At 34.3% G+C, this 21,533-nt stretch overlaps 1 protein-coding gene across 3 annotated transcripts in view; it reads right to left on the bottom strand.

The window, feature by feature from the left end:
* Nucleotides 1-1,389: 1,389 nt before the first annotated feature.
* The window catches only part of C5 (complement C5), a 33,075-nt gene continuing 12,931 nt past the window's right edge, over nucleotides 1,390-21,533 (bottom strand). Inside the window, exons 17-43 of one of the 3 annotated variants that reach the window (XR_010826075.1) lie at nucleotides 21,006-21,206; nucleotides 20,257-20,347; nucleotides 19,733-19,809; nucleotides 18,936-19,075; nucleotides 18,067-18,288; nucleotides 17,420-17,480; nucleotides 16,729-16,818; nucleotides 16,240-16,452; nucleotides 16,021-16,096; nucleotides 14,999-15,158; nucleotides 14,433-14,528; nucleotides 14,000-14,171; nucleotides 12,956-13,161; nucleotides 12,421-12,573; nucleotides 11,989-12,051; nucleotides 11,518-11,599; nucleotides 10,778-10,829; nucleotides 9,939-10,041; nucleotides 9,461-9,535; nucleotides 9,257-9,362; nucleotides 8,974-9,060; nucleotides 8,516-8,605; nucleotides 7,336-7,419; nucleotides 6,679-6,817; nucleotides 4,455-6,412; nucleotides 2,461-2,587; nucleotides 1,390-1,466 (exon numbers count right to left, since the gene is read on the bottom strand). Coding sequence is in view for 1 of the 3 variants with exons in the window: in XM_013188813.3 (XP_013044267.2) it covers nucleotides 6,283-6,412; nucleotides 6,679-6,817; nucleotides 7,336-7,419; nucleotides 8,516-8,605; nucleotides 8,974-9,060; nucleotides 9,257-9,362; nucleotides 9,461-9,535; nucleotides 9,939-10,041; nucleotides 10,778-10,829; nucleotides 11,518-11,599; nucleotides 11,989-12,051; nucleotides 12,421-12,573; nucleotides 12,956-13,161; nucleotides 14,000-14,171; nucleotides 14,433-14,528; nucleotides 14,999-15,158; nucleotides 16,021-16,096; nucleotides 16,240-16,452; nucleotides 16,729-16,818; nucleotides 17,420-17,480; nucleotides 18,067-18,288; nucleotides 18,936-19,075; nucleotides 19,733-19,809; nucleotides 20,257-20,347; nucleotides 21,006-21,206 (2,969 nt within the window). In the remaining 2 variants the exon portion in view is untranslated. Of the gene's footprint in view, nucleotides 1,467-1,553; nucleotides 6,413-6,678; nucleotides 6,818-7,335; nucleotides 7,420-8,515; nucleotides 8,606-8,973; nucleotides 9,061-9,256; nucleotides 9,363-9,460; nucleotides 9,536-9,938; nucleotides 10,042-10,777; nucleotides 10,830-11,517; nucleotides 11,600-11,988; nucleotides 12,052-12,420; nucleotides 12,574-12,955; nucleotides 13,162-13,999; nucleotides 14,172-14,432; nucleotides 14,529-14,998; nucleotides 15,159-16,020; nucleotides 16,097-16,239; nucleotides 16,453-16,728; nucleotides 16,819-17,419; nucleotides 17,481-18,066; nucleotides 18,289-18,935; nucleotides 19,076-19,732; nucleotides 19,810-20,256; nucleotides 20,348-21,005; nucleotides 21,207-21,533 lie in introns of those variants that run through there. The other 2 variants (XR_010826074.1, XM_013188813.3) reach the window with 2 other exon arrangements.

Below are 21,533 nucleotides of genomic sequence, written 5' to 3'. Positions count from 1 at the left end.
GCCAAGAGTATTCAAGGAGAATCACGTTAGAATGCCATCTGGTGAATTTTCTTATTTCAGAGACTGATCTGGGAAATGTATTAAAAAGGAACAAAAGTATAATGACCAAACTCCTTTCATTGACTTCAATGGGCCTTACTTTTAGAGATTATCTGTGCACATCACCAGAAGCAACTCTGAACTTCATTCTGGAGACTACTTTGACTGTAATGTACTATTATGCCAATAAAAGAATTTTAGAAAAAGCCTGTTTACACGTGGCCCTTGGCATCTTGCCAGAATTGACAGACTCAAGGCCAGTGATCTCTGTTCTAGGAGAAGTGAGAATAAATTTGGACTTTGGAGTACATAGCTCTCTGGACAAGTGCATTAATACGGAGGCAGACCAGCAAGCCCACATATGGATGCTGGGCTCGGGATAGAACACAAAAGTATGGTAGTCAAACACATGTTTCTCTGGAACCACTAAAGCTATTAGCCTATGACTCAAAGCCTGGAACATTTGGAGACTTGCACACCATGTATGTAAACAACCAAGGAATAGAAAAACACTGTGTACAATTCAGATATAAAAGGGCCTTTCTGATGTCCAGAATCCCCAGTAAGTACAGAATGTGTTTTGAAATAATTTCCATTTCATAATACAGATGAGTCATCTAAGCAGTGATTTTTCCAGGAATTTCTATTTTTTTCTGAGATTAATCCTGTGAGTTGCTGCGTACCTCAGGGCTCTCTGACTACAAATCACTAAAATTAGCATGGCAGTAGATACTAAAATCAATCCCATGCTACTTCCATTTTCTCCTGTCTTACTGACTAGATCCAATGGAATTTGCCTGTGTCAAATAGATGAAGACATAGATGTTCCTTTTCCCCATGTTTTTCATGGTTTTCGTATGAAAGTCATGCAATGCCACATGAGAAAGGTAAATTTTTCAACATCAGTATGTACATATGTACACAAACCTCCATACTGCACATGGTTAAATGTCTAAATACACACACACATAAAATACAAGTTTAAAATATTTTAACAATCAACCAATTCAGTCGGTTTAAAAAAATAAGTGTAGCATTTTTATACAGTATTTTAAAATTAATTTGCTAGATCTTCAGGAGCAATACAAACTCTTTGGGGTCTGTCTCACTAAAATAATCAACAGAACTGAAATTTCAGAAGTCACATCTGAAACTGAGACAAGCTCCTTGTCATGTAAAGCTTTTATGTAAAGTTCAGAAGTAGAAATGCTTACAGGTGGACTGCCTAGACAACCTCACTGAGCAATGAAGTGTACTTCACTCTGCAGTTTGAGTTTATATCCAGATATTATTGGATAGAGTGTTATCTTATGCTTCTTAGAAAAGTTTAGAAGATTAAAAAAGCACTCACAGAGCCAAAATTAAAAATTGCATCATCTGTGACCTTCTTCTTTCCACATATAAATCACTCTGGACTGCGGATATTCCTAAGAGAGAGGAAAAACTGTGATTTTGAAGTTCTTGGCCATGCTGCTTTTGGGCAACTAGTCAATAAAAATACAAATATGTGCAACTGTACTTTGTATCAAATTATTTTCTCAGTTTTACTGGGAATTAAGCTGATTTGTGCCAGCAGCAGTGAGAATGTAATGTAATTTGGCCCTTCATCTGCCACTTTCCTGGAGGCAAGGCAAGCTTTTTAACTGTCCAATTCAGTCATCAAGTGCCAGAGTAACATTTGTTGTAAATTTACCAATCTACCTGTGTTACAGTAGACATTGATTCAGTCTACTATGTTTTAAAATACAAATGAATGGCACAAATATTATTCGGGAACTTTTTTTTTTATTTTATTTTTTGGACAAGAACACAGAGCATAAATATAGCACTAGTTACCATCAAGAAAAGACAATGGAACACCCGCAAAGAGGTATTCCAGAGAAAAGTGTAAAAAAGGAAAACCTAAGGAATAAAACTTTTTTTTTTTTCCCCACAGACAGTAGATGAACTGTCTGCTTTTATTTGCAAAGTCATACAAACATAATTTTATAACAGCAGACAAAGATCCATAGCAGAAGAGCAAGACACTCTCCACACATATGCAACCTCTGGCTTGTCTGCTGGGACAGAGAATAAGGCGACCACTGCAATGTGCAATAGCCACAAGCTGCAAGGATGGAGCCGCTTGAACAGTGCGAGTTTTGCAAATATTGTGTAAACATCCCATCTAAGGACAGTGCGGGTTTGTTTGCAGTGACTGAGGAGTACCTTCTGAATACAGAATTACCTTAAAAACAAGATGACACAGGACAGACAGTAACTGTGCCCACATGGTACCTGTGCTGGATTCTGCAGAAACATTTTGCACAGAGGACAAATGTATACATTAGAAGAAGCATTATTCCTATCCTTTCACAGAGTTTCCTCAGAAGCATATGAGCTACTCATGGCTTATGCACTAATCCTTAGGCACTTACGCACCAGATCTTCCAAATACAGAGGCGTTGTAGCATGTTCTCTTATGAAGATAAACAGAAAACTTTAGACTAAAGCCACCACTGTTGTTCACTGTCATACTTTTATTTAAACTGCAGACACTAAGATGAACCTGAAAAAAAAAAAAAAGCATTGGGAATGTACTAAAATAAACTGCCAGTGTACTAATAGCAAACTTAAATGCAGATCAAAAATTTAAGAACTGCAGTTAAAGAGTTTACCTAACCAAACCAAGAAGGCAGTTGAAAAATAACTAGAACTTGTTTATTCCAAAAGCATACAAATTGCGAAGACATGAACCAAATTAAAAGGAAAGAAAAAATAGACAATAACTGGTGTTCTTTAATAGGCATCTTTCCAGGTTTCCCCCAAAAATACAGCCTCAGGGGAGCTGCCTCAGAATCTTGTTCATGTAAATCCTCCTCCAGTGCTCCAGGTTTACAGGAGAATTAGACATTTCAAGACTGAAGAGACAGGCTGATGGAGGGTAAGAGTAAAATGAAAGCATCACAAGCAAAGACTGATATGCTGAACTCTTACTGGTTTAGAAACAGGCTGTCCTTTTATGGCTTTTTGTTTTATTATTTTTCATTTCCCTAATTTTTGTTCCTCATATCTACTTCATACAGGTTATATTAGTCTACATGCTGCTTCCCTGGTCTGCTACCGCACATATTTTGCTTCCAATATTTCTTAGCATTGCAAGATTTCTTCATGCAAAAGAATTATATTAGGCATCCCTACTTGTACTTCTACATCAATTTCTTTTAGTGCAAGGCTAACAATTTTGAGAAATTCACAATGCCATTATCAGCACAATATACCCAGTGGTAAGAACCTTCTGAATTGAGCTGACCATATAAAATTAAACTGCTGTGTAGCCTAGTCTGTTGGAATATCATAAAGTGTATATGCTAAAATCATAGAATCTAGGAAAATCTAATATGAAGAAATCTCCTGTTTGATACAAATGTTTTAATTTGTAGCTTAAGTTTCACTCAGTACATGCTACCATGTACATGCACTTGCTAGACAATGCCCAGGTTAATCCGGGGAAAGGAGGACTTTGTCAGGCTGGATTCTGAATTTCCTTATTTCTGTGGTTTTAAACTGCATTTAGACTAGATTATCTCTCTAAAAGGCAGGAAGCAGCACTGAAGTACATTTCCTATTCTGAGTTCTCACATACTACAGTTCTCCATGGGGACTAATTTTGCTATCCTTAAAATGAGTGCAGCATCCTGACCAACAGGCTGTATTGCTGCTTGCAGCCACTCATGCTCACAACTCTGAGCTGATCAGAGGAGACTTGACACCCTCTTTATCACACAGTCCTGAATACAATACCATCTCTGTCAAATCTCAAATTTGGCCAAGAATCAGAGAGATTTTGGGGTGGCTCCTGTCCTGCAGGTGAACTTCATTGACTAAGGGTTTCAGTTGAGATGTATCTTTTTTTTTTGCCAGCAGTCAGGAAATCAACATTGTGGCACTATACAGTGAAGTACTTCTTTTTTTCATTCACTAGGCATTTCCAGTAGTTGAACATTTGAAAAATGTCTTTCAGAAGTTCTTTTTAGGGCATGAGGGGGTAACATACTAATGTTTATAGGACCTACATAAAAACTATGTTCTAGCGCTCCCTCTACTGTTACTGTGTGTTGCAACCTGGGAACATTTCAAAAGATGTGCATATTCCTTTGTATAAGATATACTGATGCCTAAGTTAAAAAGGGGAGCAATTTCTTCTGGCAAAATATTTTCAAAAATAAAGAAGCATGGTGAAAAAATTTAGTACAAACTGCACTATCTATCTGGAAAATAAGCTTTTATGCATGATTCAATGCATTGGTCATAGCTGGGCAGTTTGTTCCATTAAGAATACTACCAAAGTATAATTCCATGTGAGTTTTAAATATTATTGTAATATAAGTTATAGTATTGTGACTTATTATCATAATTGCTCAAACAATTCTTACCAAGACTGCAGGGTTTATATCCAAAATGTGGTCCTCCTAAAATAGAACCTGTGAGAAACATACTACAATTTTTAAAATAATCTATTTTCTCTACACAGATGAATAACATACCAATGCTATCAGGAAAAACAAAAAAACAAACAACAAAAAAAACCATCAAATACAAAAACATCAAAAGTATTCAAACTTGGTTGAAATACATTATATACGATATGACAAACAACATCTTGAAAGAGGACTTACCAAATTGGTTAACAACTGAAATTCTTAGCACACCATCAGCAAGGGGAAACACTAGATTTGATCTCTCTCAGAGTGGGGTTCCCCTGTATCACATGCTTGGTTTTTCATTGTAGTAACATGACTATTTTCTTTTTTGCTTTGATTTAACACTGCCTTCTTATAGTCATGAGACTAACAATGTTTGCATTATTTTAAAGGTACTTTGTGAGCTTATTACTCAGAAATATTAAGGGTTTTATAAAAAAAGTTTGTTTGCTCTTGCAGCACACCTCCATAGCACTTCAGAAAAATGTTTTTTTCTCATCAAACTGTCATGGCATGTTCAAATCATTCCAACAGCTCTTCTCAAAAAAATTCCTTAGAAAACTATTAATTCCTCTGAATACACCACTGACACTTCACAAATTAATCATAAGTGCTGTGCAGATTCAACAAACTTGGAAGTTCACCCTTTCATATACAAATGAGATTTTAAAAAGCTTCTAATTAAATGTTTTGCTTATTCAGAGAATTTTACATGCCAAAATGCTTTACAAATGACAGAATCTTCAATGAATGTAAGTATCACTTCAAAAATGAAATGCTGCCAGGTATGGTGAAGATTTTTCAGTTTGTTTAGTTATAAAAAGTGAAGAGTTGCCTGTAACTGAATATGAACTGTATGTTTCCAGTATGTTTTCTTTCCATTGCAGGGAGCAGGAGTTGTTTGAGTTGCACTGCAGTATTTCAATGCACTGTTAAAATAAATTTTTGCACTTCATACATGAAGAAACTATCATTTCTTTACTTAGTAAATCTTCAGGATCATTTAGTTTAAAAATCTGTTACTCCAACCACAAGTTGAATGAAAAATGTTAGTGTAAACACCTGGACACCAGCTTAGGTAAAAAAAAAAAAAAGGCAAGAATCTGTCATCTGCAGGTCTAAGGTACAAAAAAATGAGGATGAGGAAACTAAAGAAGCAAAAAAGGGTCAGCAGTATCTGGCTTTACACTCCTGGTGTAATATAAATAGCTTTAGGATTTGTCTTCTACCATTCTTACACTACAGTACTTTACTGTGGTTGGAAAATGAACATTTAAAATACGTACTATAAAGTAAGTGGGGCTGCAGCAAGACTTTTGTCCTAACTACTTGGATACAATTGCGATAGGCTATGTATGTCTTTTTTTTTCCAATTAAAGTTGGAACAAAATTATTTGATAAAACAATTCTTTTTTATTATTATTATATTTTTTTGCTGAAGGAAGGGTTATGTTTTAGTAAGACATTGGAATTCAATGCTTCTGATGGTTATTCTGGCAAAAGACAGTATTTTCCATATTTGCAGTCATTCCATTTCACTTCATCTCACTTCAAATATCTTTGCAGTATTCTGCATTATTCTCCAATCCGAGCTTAAAAAACATACTTTGAAAATTACCAGGTTATAAGAAAGTGGCTATGAAATACATGCTATGAGTGTTCTCCAAGATGAACTAGTCACGAATTTTAAGTTCTGAAAATAATTACTGAACAGCTGAGGATTTTTTTTTTTTAAATGAGGTTTGATCTGTATTTTTAATTCAAAAATTATCCACGTAAATCAACAGCCACTGATGATGAGATCTTCAGCAAAATCTTCCATTCTGTTTAAAAACTCCTGACAAAATGTACATGCTGTGTTTGAAGGCCACCACTCAATCCAAGTGCTGGAGTCCAAAGGGTACTGGTATCTAAAAAGACAACAGAAAAAGCACATTTGCTCCTAAGATTTGGGGAGGGAATTGCCTAACAGGAAAAGAATTACAGTATGGAATAGATTGTTTTGTGTTCATAATCCTGTTTTAAATTTACACATCTGAAAACACATTGGGTAACCATTGGTCAAACTGACACTTAAAAAATAAATTATGTATTACATGAGAATTATTACATACAAACACTCGCCACTTGACAGCACACTTTATATCTTAGCATATTCTGATGTTAAATTACCTACCTGAAACTATAACCAATGCTTATCTTTAAGGCTTCTTTGCCCATGATCAAATACTGCTCTCCTGGGCTCAGTTCAACATCAGTACAGGTCTTCTTTTTAACAAAGGTAATTTCATTATTTTTTTCAGCAAAAGCATGCCCTGAAGTAGAATGTCAAGAATTAGAAAATTTCACAAAGAGAATTTTCAGTTACACATGTATGAAATAGAAAACATTAACTTGTTCTACAAAACAGTATAGTCAAGTGAGCCATTTGACACTTGTTATAAAGCAAGAAAATTTGATAATATAAAACATGTTCCCTGCATATTTTTTAAATTAAATGGAATGTTAAATATACCTAAACAACAACTCACAACTGTATTAATTGATTATGGAATATGTTCAACTTGTTTTGTCATACAAGAGATGCTTAACTGATTACAGTTTAGGTTTGTTATCAACAGCTATAATAGAGAAAAGCTGTTTAAAAACATTATACAGTGCCTTTCTTAGGGCATAAAAGAATGTTCAAAGGCTGTATTTGAGACTACGGTTTTCTACTTTCATGAAATGACTAGATTTGACTCTTGATTTTTGTCAGCTGCTTCATTGGTCTCAACAAGACAGCTCTTGCTCTGAGTGAAATAGTTAAATGGATTAAAAATAGGACACACACCTCTTTTATAGAGATCTAGAATAGTTGCAGAATACTTTACGAAATAACCTTCTTCACGACGAGACAAGATGTTCACTTTATAAACTGCAAAACAACACAAAACAAAGTTTTTGTTATTCCTTTTTTTTCCTGCAATATATTCTAAATGTCTTACAGATGCTCAGGTAGAGAATATAACATCCCCTAACTTCTGCGAAAATCACGGCTACAGCTATACACTGTATGGTTCTCATCTGATGGCCTGCAACTTCCCCTGACCCCAAAGCCACACAGAATCATAGAATTATATAGATGGGAAAAGACCTTCAAGATCTTTAACTCCAACCATCAGCTTGACCTACCAAGTTCCATCACTAAACCTTAGTGCCACATCCATGTCTCTTCAATACCTCCAGGGACAGGGACTCCACCACTTCCATGGGCAGTCCATTCCAATACTTGACTACCCTCTCTGTGAATAAATTCTTCCTAGTATCCAATCTAAACCTCCCCTGGTGCAATAGGAGACTGCTTCCTTGTGTACTATCACTTGTCACCTGAGAAAAGAAACCGACATCCTCCTTGCTGCAACAGCCTTGTTGCTCTTCTCTGCACAAGTTTGAGCAATTCAATATCCTTCTGGCAGTGAGGGGCCCAAAACTGAACACAAAATTCAAGGTGCAGTCTCACGAGTGCCACACAAAAGGGGAAAATTGCTTCTCTAGTCCTGCTGGCCACACTATTTCTGCTGGCTTACGTTCAGTTGGCTGTTGACTAGCACCCCCAGGTCCTTTTCTGCTGGGCAACTTTCCAGTCTCTCTTCCCCAAACCTATGCCACTGCACCACGTTGTTATGCTCCAAGAGCAGGAATCCAGCACTTAGTCTTTTTTAATGTCATGCAACTGGACTTGGCCCATCAATCTACATGATCATGTTAGAATGGCACCAAGAGAAAAAACAGCAGAACTCATCAGACCAGGGTTACTGGGGCAATAACCCTTGTTACATGAGTTTTGTTCAGCAAAGGTTATGGGCGGAACTTATTCTTCTCTGCTCCAATATGTTATCTTCATACAGTGTATACCTGCTGAATTTTGATCATTAAAGATCTAACTGGAACAAAATGTTCTGCAGCAATAGTAAAGAAGTGACGGTTTGAGTAAGAGCATGAGAAAGAGGTAATGACAATTCAAATACTACCATATGCAATATCATTCTGGCACGCAGCTTCTCTCCTGGTATCAGCAGTTATTGACTGATTCAGTCTTTCTTGTACTCTACTACACTCAGCTACATTGAGAGAAGAAAAAAAAACTGCATTAAGACAATGTCATTGCATGTCTTCACACAAAACATGATGGACCTCTACCTGCTCGAATAATCTGCTGTAACTGAGAAACAGTGTAATTACGGGAGTGCATGGTGGAATAATGGATGTTGAAAAAAGGAAAAGTATCCTTAATTGCCTGAACTTAATGCAGTCAGACAACCATGATTATAGTGCACACATTTAATTATTTTTTAAAGTAAAATTTTAGAGGACAACAGCTGTGTTCTTACAAGGATTTTTCCTTGTGCTTTAATATGTTTTTGTCCAAAGCATTAAACTGCATTTTCCCACCAAATGAAATGGCAAGACATCTTAAAAAAAGCTTTACCTTCCATGCATTTGCATTCATTTCCTTCACACACCCTCACAAGTTTTTCATCTCCATATGGGTTATAAAATATAGTGCATCTTTTATCTAGAAGATCCAAAAAGTTGTAATAAATAAATATAGAAAATTCAATAAGTCAGCACTGAAACTTTGTGAGTCAGAAGTTACCTGAGCTTAAACTAACAAGGATTAGAAAGCTGTTGAAGAAGGAAAAAGGTAGTCTTCAAGAAGGAATAAACAGTTGAAAAGAGCAAACATGAATTTGAAGACATGGAATACATACCTGGTGCATGATACTCATATACAGTGAATGTAGCAGGATTTCGCATTCCAACATGGAAAAGCTCACTTATTCGGAACCCAACACAGAGGAAACTATCAGCTGGAACCTATTGGAAAGACACATGAATTAAGGAGTTCTATAAAGCAAACACAGTGATTCCAAAGAGTTAAAGTCGTTCTTAAAGTTATGGAAGGGGTAACATACAGAGTCTATCTGAATAACAACATGCCCATCTATTATCTCATAATCAGCTATCAATTGATCCACTCCACTTGCAAGCTGTAGGGAAGAAAAACAGAGAAAAAAATTATGCAACAGTTAAAAATTTTTGGATGATCATGAAGGTTTACTTATCACTAGCTTTTACATAATTCTGAGATTAAAAAAACTTATTTCAGTGTTGCCTCTTATGATGTTTAAACTATTTTTATTTTTTTAAGGAAATTATCCTTTTTATTTCAATTGCATGAAGATAACAAAGAATTGCAAAGCTAATTATCCTTAAAGGGATACCTGAGTCCACATTTAGTATCCTATTTAAATCCTGTAAGTATAACTCAGATTGCCTTTAACTAATATTGACATGTTGAACAACAATTACAATTGAACAGTAAATATCATAATTCTGTCAAAAAAAATAATAAAACTTCAGTAAAAGAAATAAAGTTTTTTTAATTCTTACAGTATTTAAGTCTTCTATATTTGCTTCCAATCCACTAACCAAACCTATGTCCATCACGGCATGAGCAGACCCTGACTGTGGCTCTCTCATGCTGGGCTTGTACCTAAAAGAGATTAAAAATAAAATTAGTTAAACATAACTGAAACTAAAAAGTAAACTTCATTGTGTGATCCCAGAAAATAGTAAGGAAAATTCTACCAACATTTAGAACATTATAATGAAGCAAAATATTCCAGATGAATCATTTCAGATTTTTGTCAATATCATGGATATGAACTTTTCTTAATACTTATGTTCCCAGAGAACACAGATATAAATCAACAAAAAATGCTCTCCCAAAAAAGTAATGACCTTCATCTCCAATTCTGTTTATGCACATGCATAAAATGGAAGAAAAAGGAAGAAAACAAGATGAGAAGACCAGACGCAATTATTAATAAGGGAGGATTAGCAAATAAAAACATTTCAGTCTCTTAAAAAAATAAAAGGAATTGAATATAATGCTAGTGTATAATTGAATATAATGCTAATGTCAGCTAATGTAATATTAAAACAATAACTAAGAAAAAATGTAAGACCAGAAAGCCTTTGTAACATTCTTAGAGTAATGTCATTATGCATACATAGAGCCACAGTGCATTTCATTTGCACTGCTCTAATTCCTTAACACATCAGCTGGGAATTCCACCTTTTTAAGTAGGAGTGTTGAAACTTAGGAAACTGAGGACATTTAGAACCAGCATTAAGTTTAAATGAAACCTTTAAAAGTAAAACCTTGTTATTATTTCCACAGTAATTGAGACAAACTACCCAACCAAAACCCCACCAGCTGTACTTACTTTGCACAAGCCTCTACGCGCCCAAGTGGCCCACCATCTTCTATTCTGTAACCTTTTCATATCAAGTAGAGTCAAATAAGTGATCTTAAAAATCTTCAGGAATAGCAACCCCAAAATTCTTGTAAAGTGTTTTCATAATTGAAAGAGAATTTTTAAAATAATTTTGGTAGCAATTTTTCATAGGAACTCATTATGTAGCTATAAACAACACTAAAGTCTTTTATAATTCAGGTGAAATGTCCGCTCTAATGCTTAGTATTATTCATCACATACTTATGTTATTAAAACTACTTCATGACAAAAGCTCAGAATGTGTTTGTACACCCTACTGTAACCGGACTACGACTTTCAGTACTTTGTAGAACTTACCTTCTAAGAACTTTTTCTTGCCTTGCAGAACCCCAAACCACCCTCCTACTATATTTCTTTCTTCTGCTAGAATTTTGTATTCCTCACTGCCCCAATTGTAATAACACTTCTATAAATGAGTAAAAACTCAACTAACAGAAATACATTAAAGATTAATTCTATTCACAAAAAGACAATAGTTTCAAGAAGGGCTAAGGAGGCTTCTAGCAATTTCTTTTCCAGTTTTGCATTCCACTGAAAAAAAGTAAGAAGTTATTAGTTTCATTCTTAATAAAAAGCACATTGTTAAATAAGCTTTCCTTTTTTTTTTTTTTTTCTTTTTCCCTGCAGTGATCTGGGTACTAATATTTAAAACCAGATTAACCCTTTACCATCATCTCTCTTTGGAACAATCTTCAATTCAAAGTTACATGACTCTTCAGAAGTACCAATTATGTTGTATACTGTCCTCACCTACAAACATACAAATAAATTAGACAAAACAGAAACAGTAAACAATCCTCAAATATGGCAAAAAATTGTGAAAATTCAGAATATGGAGTTAGAGGAATACGATACAAGTAAAAACAAACAGCATGCTTGGCATGTTTACTTTTGATAAGACATAAAATTCTTGAGCAAAACTACACCGCTCTTGCTGGTTGTATTTAGAAGACTAAAAATTATCCTGATTATTTTTATGAACATAGATACTACTACATAAGAATATTTACATTTTAGAATACCTATGTATACCTATACATTTTTGGAATACCTTATGAAAAAAACAGTTTCTTTTTCAATGTTCACATTAACAAACCAGAGACACTACTAAAAAAAAATAAAAATGGTTCCACGCTTACATTTACTGTAGCTATGCCAGTGCTGCTGCCAGTGCTTACGTATATGTCATCTTCCAAAGGTACCTAGGATTGATGTTAAATATAAATAGTTAGAAGGTAATAATAATAATGACTGTGCTACTAACAAGAACGTAATTCAGGTCTGATGATCTACTTGTCTTTCCTCCGTTTTAAATACAATTAAGGCTACAAACAGCTTCTACAAAAAATTCATAGAAACAAGCAGAAATGCTAAATTTAAATGAATTACACATTAAAAACTGCATTAAATGTAGCAGATAAGCAAATTTCTTAAACATTTGCTATGTCATTTTAATGCCGGTCTATTAAAAGAAAAAGCTAATTTAGTACAGATTTCAAAGGTCAAAGAACTATTTAACAGGTTACTGGGAATTTTGCTTTAACTTTTCAAAAGAGAAGCTATTCACTCACTGTCAAAGTTCTTCCCACAAAATTTTCTTCTGTCAGTTTAAATAGATGAAGATCTCCGTAATTTTTGTATGCTACCTTAACACTCATGTCCAAATTAAGCCGTTTGACAAGAAGGGAATATTCAGTCAAGGCCTCAAGAGCATTAATAGTGTCCTGTCAGAAATCAATTATAAAGATTTACTTTCTAAAATTAAAAAGTAAATATTTATTACAAAGTAGTTCATTTTCTGCTACCTAAACACAATGACACATAATGGTGACCACTACCAGCAAAACAGCTTAGCAGCATCTCAGCAGTACACTTAACACGCTGGTAAGATATTTACCAGCTTGCAAATTTCTGTTTATAATGGATTTCAGGAAAAGAAATCATATTTCCCAGAGAGAAAGAAAATCATAGTATCAGAGCAATTTGATACTAGTACCACAGAAAGGACGCTGAAGTTGTCAAAGGTGTCATCTAATGATATTACTCTCTTAAGGCTTTTTAGATTTTGGTATTTGAGGAATGGGAACAAAGTATTTTAAAGCTCACCTGAGTTGAATAAAATCCTCCACCGTATCTTTGTTCTTCAGACAACCATTTGATGATTGGATTAGCATAGTTCTTGTCCCCTCTTAGTAAAGCAGTAAGCAATGCATATGCTGTAGTTTCAACCATTTGTGCGGTGACAGAATTGGGAGCGTGGTGGTCTAATGTTTTTAAACTATCTTTCCAAAAACGATAAATAGGAGGCTCGCCTACAAAAATATAAAAGCCAGGTTTCAGGTTGCCTACTCAGGTCAAGGAGAAAATGAGGAATTCTCTCCGCATTTAACAGGAGATGAAGATAAGCTTCTTTTATGTTTATAAAACTGACATTTATTCTAGAAACCGATGATAAACAAACCTGATGCAAAGCATCTGAATCACATCCAGGTAATTACTGGTCCTGAACAGTGATAGAGTGGCCAAAAAAACCCCACAGAATACTGTTTTTATCTTTTTATATATGTATATATATATATTTTTTTCTTTTAATGTTAATTTCAACATGCAGGGCAAAAGTTTTCTATTCTAGGAGAACAGTCTGAGTCTTTTGCCTTTAACAAAAAGCACTAAAAATGAACAGCATTCACAAGAGATTACAAAGACCCTCATCAGCCAGTGAGAAATTAAGAGGAAACCCCCTCAAAAGCAAAAGTGAGGGTGCTGACAGATACTGTGAAAAATTCCAGTCTGAGCTAAAGAAGAGAGTGGTCACATCACAAGGATGAGCATGCAGATGAAAGTAACCCCCTATGGACACTTGCATAAAAAAAGAAAGCAGACAGAACAAACATTGCGATATGCTGAGGAATGACAAATGTCTAACCAACTTGCACACTGCTAATGAAATTGCACTGCTGAAAAGCCAAAAGCAGGATTAAACCCTGCAAAATACTAGGCCACACTAAAAATTCATATATGCCAAAGCAAGCATCATTGAAAATCATGATCCAAGTAGAAGCCCATTAGAGACTTTTTTAAAAAATGAAAGAACAATCCACCTGAGAACCAACTAGAATACACACTTTGAGAGAGCTTAATAAGCAATACCTATGACAGACGCTTCCTTCTTCAGCGCAGAGAACAACAATCGTGCAGACTGATGGTTCAAATCCACAAGAGCTAACGCATACGAAATTATTGCCATAGTAAAGGGGCTTTGTGCAGACTCTGCATTTTTCAATAAATAATCTCCTGCCTTATTTTTAGCATCATGGATTTTCTGAAAAGATGAATAGACTACAGCTTAGTATTAGACATATTTTTAAAGAAACACATCTATAAAGACAATATACACATATATAGTATTTTCTACAATATTCCTTAAAATAAAGTGATCCATAATTTTGTTGTTCTTTTACTGATTTTGAAAGCAACTAAATCTAAAAAAAAAGTGTTGATTTCTTTGAACAAATGTTAAAGAAGATGCAAGAAATTAGAATCCCAGCATACGACTGCTGGCAGAAATAAAAACAGTATTTACCTGAGTAGGACATATTTTCATTGACTTTTCAATTCCGATAATAGAAAATGCTGTGAGATACAAAGATTTTTCTTTAGCTTCTCTAGGTAATGTACCCTACAAAATCAAATATGATCATATAAATAAATAGAAATAACAGTTAATTTAGATAAATATAACTTTTTACAGTTTATGTGAGGAAACAAATAGAAATTCTGGTAAGAAATAATAATTTGGTTTTACCTGAAAATACATCAATTCTTTTGAATGTAATAGCTTATCGAAAAAAAAAAAAAAAAAAGACCAAAATATAAAAAGTTACAGGAAAGCTGGGCTATTATATTGTAAAAATCAACCTACACTTTTTTTCTTTCTAAATATTAAGGAGTGTCACACAGCTACTTTTACTGTCAAGACAGAAAAGTTTTCAATACTGTGCTTTCTTTAAATGAGTTCAGAAAGAGGCAAATTTAGCAAAGTTGTTTTGACTAGATGTTCTGGTGAAATGCAGCCATAAATATCTTGCACCTCCTGCGTCTCTATCTTTTACTGTACACACACACGCACAAAATGTTTGGTTTTCATACCTGTAGTTTCACTGGCTGATAATCTGAAAATTCAGTGAATGACCCATCTGGCATTTGACAGTTATCAATCAACCACAGAAGTGAATTACAAACAGAAATTTGATCAAGATTTATATATTGGTTAACTTGTCCAAGAATTCTTAAAGCAAAAGCTGTCAACCTGCCAAAGAAATCAAACAGATTATGTTTGTTTTGATTATCAGATACTATCACATTGCTAGAGATTAGACAAATCTGCATTATTTATGATTTAGGTATGCTATCCACTCCCACAGTTCAAAGAATATAGCAAATGAATCTTAATTTTTAACAAATAGGCAATAATTAGCCATAAATAATTTTATAACTAGGACCAAATCCCATGATTCAGAATATGAACTAATTACTCTATACATCTCCAAAATATTTTTTTCTTTCATCAGATCTTAAGGAAGATGCTTCTAAAGCATCTTATTCTTTCTTTCTATATGCCAGTTGCATTTGCCGTTGTGAAAGGCAAGACAGTGACTATGTATTTTGCCTAATTTGCAATGGTAGGCTCTATTTTCCGTAGACAGCATTACCCCCTTTTGTTTGATATCTTTTAAGTATCATATTTCTGTGAACAAAGGGTATCACCTTTTTGCCCTTGTCCCTCCCTGTACTTAGCTTTCCTTCTTCAAACTTGGAATGCAATCTTTGCTTGAGCAGGAAACCAAGCTCTACATAGTCCTATTGTAAAATTCCAAGCCCAAAGAAGAGTTAGAAACTATCTCAGGTATGTCTACCTATGTACAGACCCCAAGGTCCAACTTGCTTGTAATTGTGTGAACTATGGACACACACAAAAAATTTATCACAAGAAAACAAGGAATGAAAAGATACTATTCAAAGCTATAAGCATCATTTAAATCTACCATTACGCTCACTTGTCCTACTTACTGAGAAGTGTCACCCTTTAAAAGAAATAGTTATAATATGAAAGCAAAGGGCTGAATGAAGCTTTTTCCATTCATACTAATCAAAAGATTTTTTTAACTTACCATGTGCTAGCTTGCCCATTCTTCCACATGCTATATGAGAAGTCAGAATTTCTGAATGACAAAACGCTTACAATTCCTAAAGGAATATTAGGCAGAAAGAAAATTATGAGATTTATTTTAAAATTGTATTTGCTTACTCAGATACATGATCTTACTTATTCAGCAAAATTTATGCACTTCTACAGCTCCGAAGCAAGAGAAGCAGCTATATTTTTCTACCTTCTTTCATCTTCCTCCTCATTTCAGTTCTGGAAGTTAAGGTTTTGGAACCCAGTATTTGCCAGTTATCTGATGCTTCCAAGTAGTGAAACACATAAAAAAGAGGGGCAATACTCATGAGCTCTGCCTCTGCGCTGCCCTTTGGAAGATTAGTAAGAATACTAAGACCACTAGGATTAAGGACTGTGGCAATCACTTCACCCATAAGATGTCCTGTGGAAAGAAAAAAAAAAAAAGGTTTAAAAGAATGATCATAGAAGTCAATCCAAGGGCAGAATCTGATACCTATAAGCAATCACTCTATACGAGGTATTTAAAATTTTACATAAAAAGGTGATCTGCAAAGACTTTACTAAAAAGAAGAAGCTAGGAATAAATTCAGACAAATGTAAACAAAGGATGTAAGACAAAACAAAGATAAACAGAACATATATACAGACACTACATATGTACTAAGAGTAATAGACTAAAAGCTTCAGTTCAATTTACCTTTTACACTGACACTTCTATCAATTTTTGTTTTAGGGACCAGATTTAGTGGTATTTTATAACGAAATTCTTGGCGTCTCTTGACTGAACCTATAATTGAAAAAGGTTCAATATTGAATATATAACATACTGCAAAATCTAAATCAATAGAGGATTCAGATGTAATAGCCAGATTTAAAGATTTCAACTATTGAGAAGTCAGCAACAAAAAAAACAACAATAACATGAAAACTACAACTATCCCCAATGTACAAACAATATTGACTGTTGAAAAATTACAGATGCAAACACATTAATCTTTCTTTTGACATTATTGTTAAGAGAAAATCTAATCTTGACCTAAATTTTTTGGTTTCAGAGTCACCTCTGGTTAAAGGAGAAAATATGCTATTTTCATTACTAAAGCACCCGCTAATCAATTTTCAAGCACACTGAGAAAAGCTTAGTATTATATTAAAAAAGATACAAAAATGTTACTTTAAAAAAAAATCCACCTTTTTTTGAAAGACTAGCTATTCTGAGATGGATTTGTCAATGAAAGGACAAGAAATCCTTGAAAGGGTCATATGAAGAATATGTCAAGAAGGAAAAGCACCAATTTATCATATTATGGAAAAACTGATCATCATAACTACATGAATCAAGAAAATGAAAAAGCAAAGAAAGAAGATGAAGACATATATTCTCATACCATAAACACCCTGTGGATCCAAAGTGAAACCTGCATGAAGTTCTTTTTTAATGCCTTCTGGCTGTAATCGTTAAGAGGAAAGAAGTAGAAAATGAAAACACTTTTGTTTAATCACATACACTAGCTGAAGCAACAGTTTAAAACCTTAGTATTTTTGTCCTCTACATCCTTCTGTGTAGTTGAGTTTTACTTTTGTAAACCAAAAACACTGTTGTTCTGCATCTATTTTATATCTAAGCTAGTAGTCTATCTCCCAAAATTTTTGAGAAAATTTAACAAAAGATTTAAATAAAAGCTTTGGAAAGTAAAAAATTACCAAAAAAGTATCTTTCAATGAAGTATGCTTAAGAACTTGAAAATCTGAACAAAGTGACTTAGAATACAATATCCTTCTTGCTTATTAAGTTAAATCTATATGCATCTTCCTGAGAATTTTTATATGCAAAGTTTAAAAATGTACATATGCAAATACTTGGTCGTGTATTTTTGCAGTGCGTACAGTGAATTCAATGATACTACATGATATGTGTGAGTATGATAACATTAAAGTAAATCAATATTTATATAATGATTTCATATATTTTGTCCTTCTTGAGACTGAATCAATATGAAATTCAAAAACACCCTAAACATTTTTTTTTTCTTACCATTACGCGTAGTGTTTTAACTACAGTTTCACTGTTTCCATCTGTCAGCAGTGTAAAGTTGATAGTGTGAAGGCCTAATTCCAAAGGAAGTATTCTGAACATAAATGGCGATGAAGAACTGCTACCTAGATACTTAAAATTACAACCGCGTATCCTTGCTCCAGTAGTTGCAGAACCTCCAGAAGAACAGATTCCATCTCCAACTGCTATTTTAACACAGAACTGAAAAGTGGAAAGATTTTTAATGTTCAACTCCATGACAGGTATAGCACCAGAGAAATATTAAAGCCATTGAAATACTATACTGAACTTTTTTTTTTTTAACCATAATACTTGTTTTCTGTTTACCATGAACAAGTGTTACTAGTGTTACTAACTGTGGAATTACTACTATTTGCATTAGAGACACACTAACAGATGTTCCTTAGCAACATCATAGAATCACAAATACCTTTGCATACTTTTCAATAATTCTGTATTTCTGTTTAAATGCATTTCATTAAAAATAGTCCTTTTATGTAAAAACCCTAGACAAAGTAATCTGTTAGCTCTGGAGCACATTATTTCAAAAATCCCATTAATTATTTGACATTTTATCCTAACACTCGGAATAGAAAAATGTATTTTAACTTCTGTGAGGCAATTTGCTATGTAAGAGCATGACAACACTGTAATCAGAATGGCTGGAAATTAAATGAGTAATGACTGGATTTTATTGTTACATAGTTATGCAGAGCATATGTAACACCTCCTGAAGGATTGGAGAAATCTGATACAGTGATGTGTTTATATTAGATACTAGCAGAGGAAATGCTTTTTCAGTTTATTTTGTTACTATTTCAACAGAACTCACAAAGGCCACAAATTACCTTAATTGAAGAAGCTCTGTGGTTATAAACTGATCCTTTTAACTCAATTTGTTCTCCTCGCACCACAGAATAAGGAACATAAATGTTAAGGAAGATGTCTTTTACAACTTGCACTTCCAATGGTGCAGTAACACATATACCTAAGAAAATTAAACACAAAAACACACTATCTTATCCACCCTTCTGATAAACCACATCCTTGCCACCTTTACTGATGACTTACCATTTTTCAAAATGTACTTTGAACTTGTCCGGCTTTTTCAAAAGTGACCGGCTCTTGCTTCCTGTTCTTCTCACGTATGTTTTCATTTACAAACTCACTTTCACATACATTTCTTTTGCATACTTGCTGACACAGCAGTCCTTTGGGCTTCTACCCTTTCCCAAAGCTAGAAGCAAACCTTCTGTCTGGACTACCATAACTATCGGAAAATCTGTTTCTTCCTTTCCTCAAGTCCCTGAGCTATTGATAACTGGACAGCACAGTTGTGCCAAGGAAGTCACTGACTATTTGTGATGTTATTCTTCCTTTGCCGTTTATCACGGGCCACTGTCAAATACAAGATACTATGTTAGACAGACCTTTGTCTTGCCCTGCCATTTTTACGTTCATAGCAAGAAAGGCAATAATTACCATTCCTTAAACTACACATTTTGATGTTTTCTTTTCCTTTTTAACAACCAGAAAATGAACATTAAAGAACATAAGTGGCAACTAAAATGAGAGTCTCTACAAAATCCAAACAGAAAAGCTATGTAATTATTTGGCTAAAACCTAATTAGGTTGCAGTACCTACCTTTATCAGAAATGGCAACACCTTGCACTTCCCAGGTAGTCAGTGAATCAGGCAGAGTGATAGACAGAGACTTTGATCTGCAATTAGAAGTGTTATTCCTTTACATTTAACACATTTATACATTATTATCAGCCATTTGTTAACAACAGCTAATCAACATAAAAACTACCTGCCCAGAGCAATTCCTGTATCTAAGACAGAGTCAGATAGGACAAGAAATGAGAACATACTTAGGGAACACAGGGGTTTTTGTTTGAATAAGCTTGTTTTTATCTGACTTGAAAGAAGCTGGTGTTTGGCAAAGTTGAAAGTGAAAGGAAAAGTGATTCAACAATGTGGGCACCAGACCATATATCCTGCATTTAGAACAACATGACAGGAACAATGTGTTCATATAAAACTGCATTTTAGTACACATCTAGGGTATGACTAGTTACTCGGGTTATGTCAAAATTTTAGCATTTACATTCTATTAAACTGATGATTAAGTCAAATGTTAGTAATTTCTTCAAGAAAAGTAGTACCTAGAAGAAACTTGGTGAACTTCCCATAACCAGCTTTCAGGAAAATAGCTACGAACTTCTGCTTCATCCAGTTCCAAGATAGCCTCAAAATCTGTGGAAGATGTATAAATCAAGTAAACAAACAAACAAACAAACAAAACCCTTGCCAACAGCCTTCCACTAAAGGCCTGAAAATCTTTGTATTTTCCTTTTGTGTTACTGTAACTCTATTTGCCTCAAGTTAGTTCTGATACAAGAAAAAATTATACCTGAATAACCTCATCAAAAGTTTATTTATTCTACCTCAACTATTTATAAATGTGGATACCTGTCCAATATTCAGACAAACAAACCTGTTAACAAGCAATTATAAGGAGAGAATGGGAGACAGAAAATTTCACACTCCCACTGATCTTTCCTGAGGTGTTACCCATTGGCTGTTTTAGGCCCGGGCAAATGATTCCAGTTGAGCATTCAAGTTTAGCATTACCTTCACAGGCAACAATACTCCCATTTTGCATGGCTGCCTGTTCTAAACATGGATGAATAGAATACAGCTCTCCAGCACAGTCCTAACAGAATAAAGAATTGCTCTCCTACCCCCCTTTAGGGGTATACAACCAAGGTGTGTGGAGACTACAGTATCTGCTCGAATAACCCTTTCTGGTAATTGGAGAGAGTTAATAGATTAACAAAGCTATCACCTCTATATTTATCCATGATCTATTAAAAATATTTCACCACGCAACAGTCAAAGCTCTTGTACTTACGCATTCTTGCCAATATTAGCAGCTTATTAGGCTCTTCTTCCCTCAGTCTGTTGGCAAATTCACAGCAATCCCTGAATGCTGAAATGCACTTTTCATTACTCCGAATTCGCCGAGCTCTATCACTGCAAGTCTCACTGACTGGATATGCTTTTACTCCAGCCATACAGCAGTTTTTAATTGCTGGATGTTTATATTTGGATGCTGAAATAACAATAAAAAAAAATCCCTTCCTTGAGATGATGTTTTTATTTTCAAATGCATTTTAACTTGTTATACTAAATGTGTTTTTAAAACTTGCAAAATTTCGATGAAGGTATAGATTCAAGGTTGAGCATAAACATGTAAATGTTTAAATGTTACAGACACACTTTATCACTACAATACTGAATTTAAAATATAAATTAAAGAAGTTTTATTACACTAAGATTTAACAGACAGAAGGTCTTCTGTCAGGCTTGGTTACTGACAGGTGGTCACTTGGAAAGACTACCATATGGTAGTACTGTGAGTTTTCAGAATATGTCCTTT

The sequence above is a fragment of the Anser cygnoides genome, chromosome 20 (assembly GCF_040182565.1).
Source record: "Anser cygnoides isolate HZ-2024a breed goose chromosome 20, Taihu_goose_T2T_genome, whole genome shotgun sequence".
Taxonomy (NCBI): Eukaryota; Metazoa; Chordata; class Aves; order Anseriformes; family Anatidae; genus Anser; species Anser cygnoides.
This window is presented reverse-complemented; position numbering and strand designations above follow the sequence as displayed.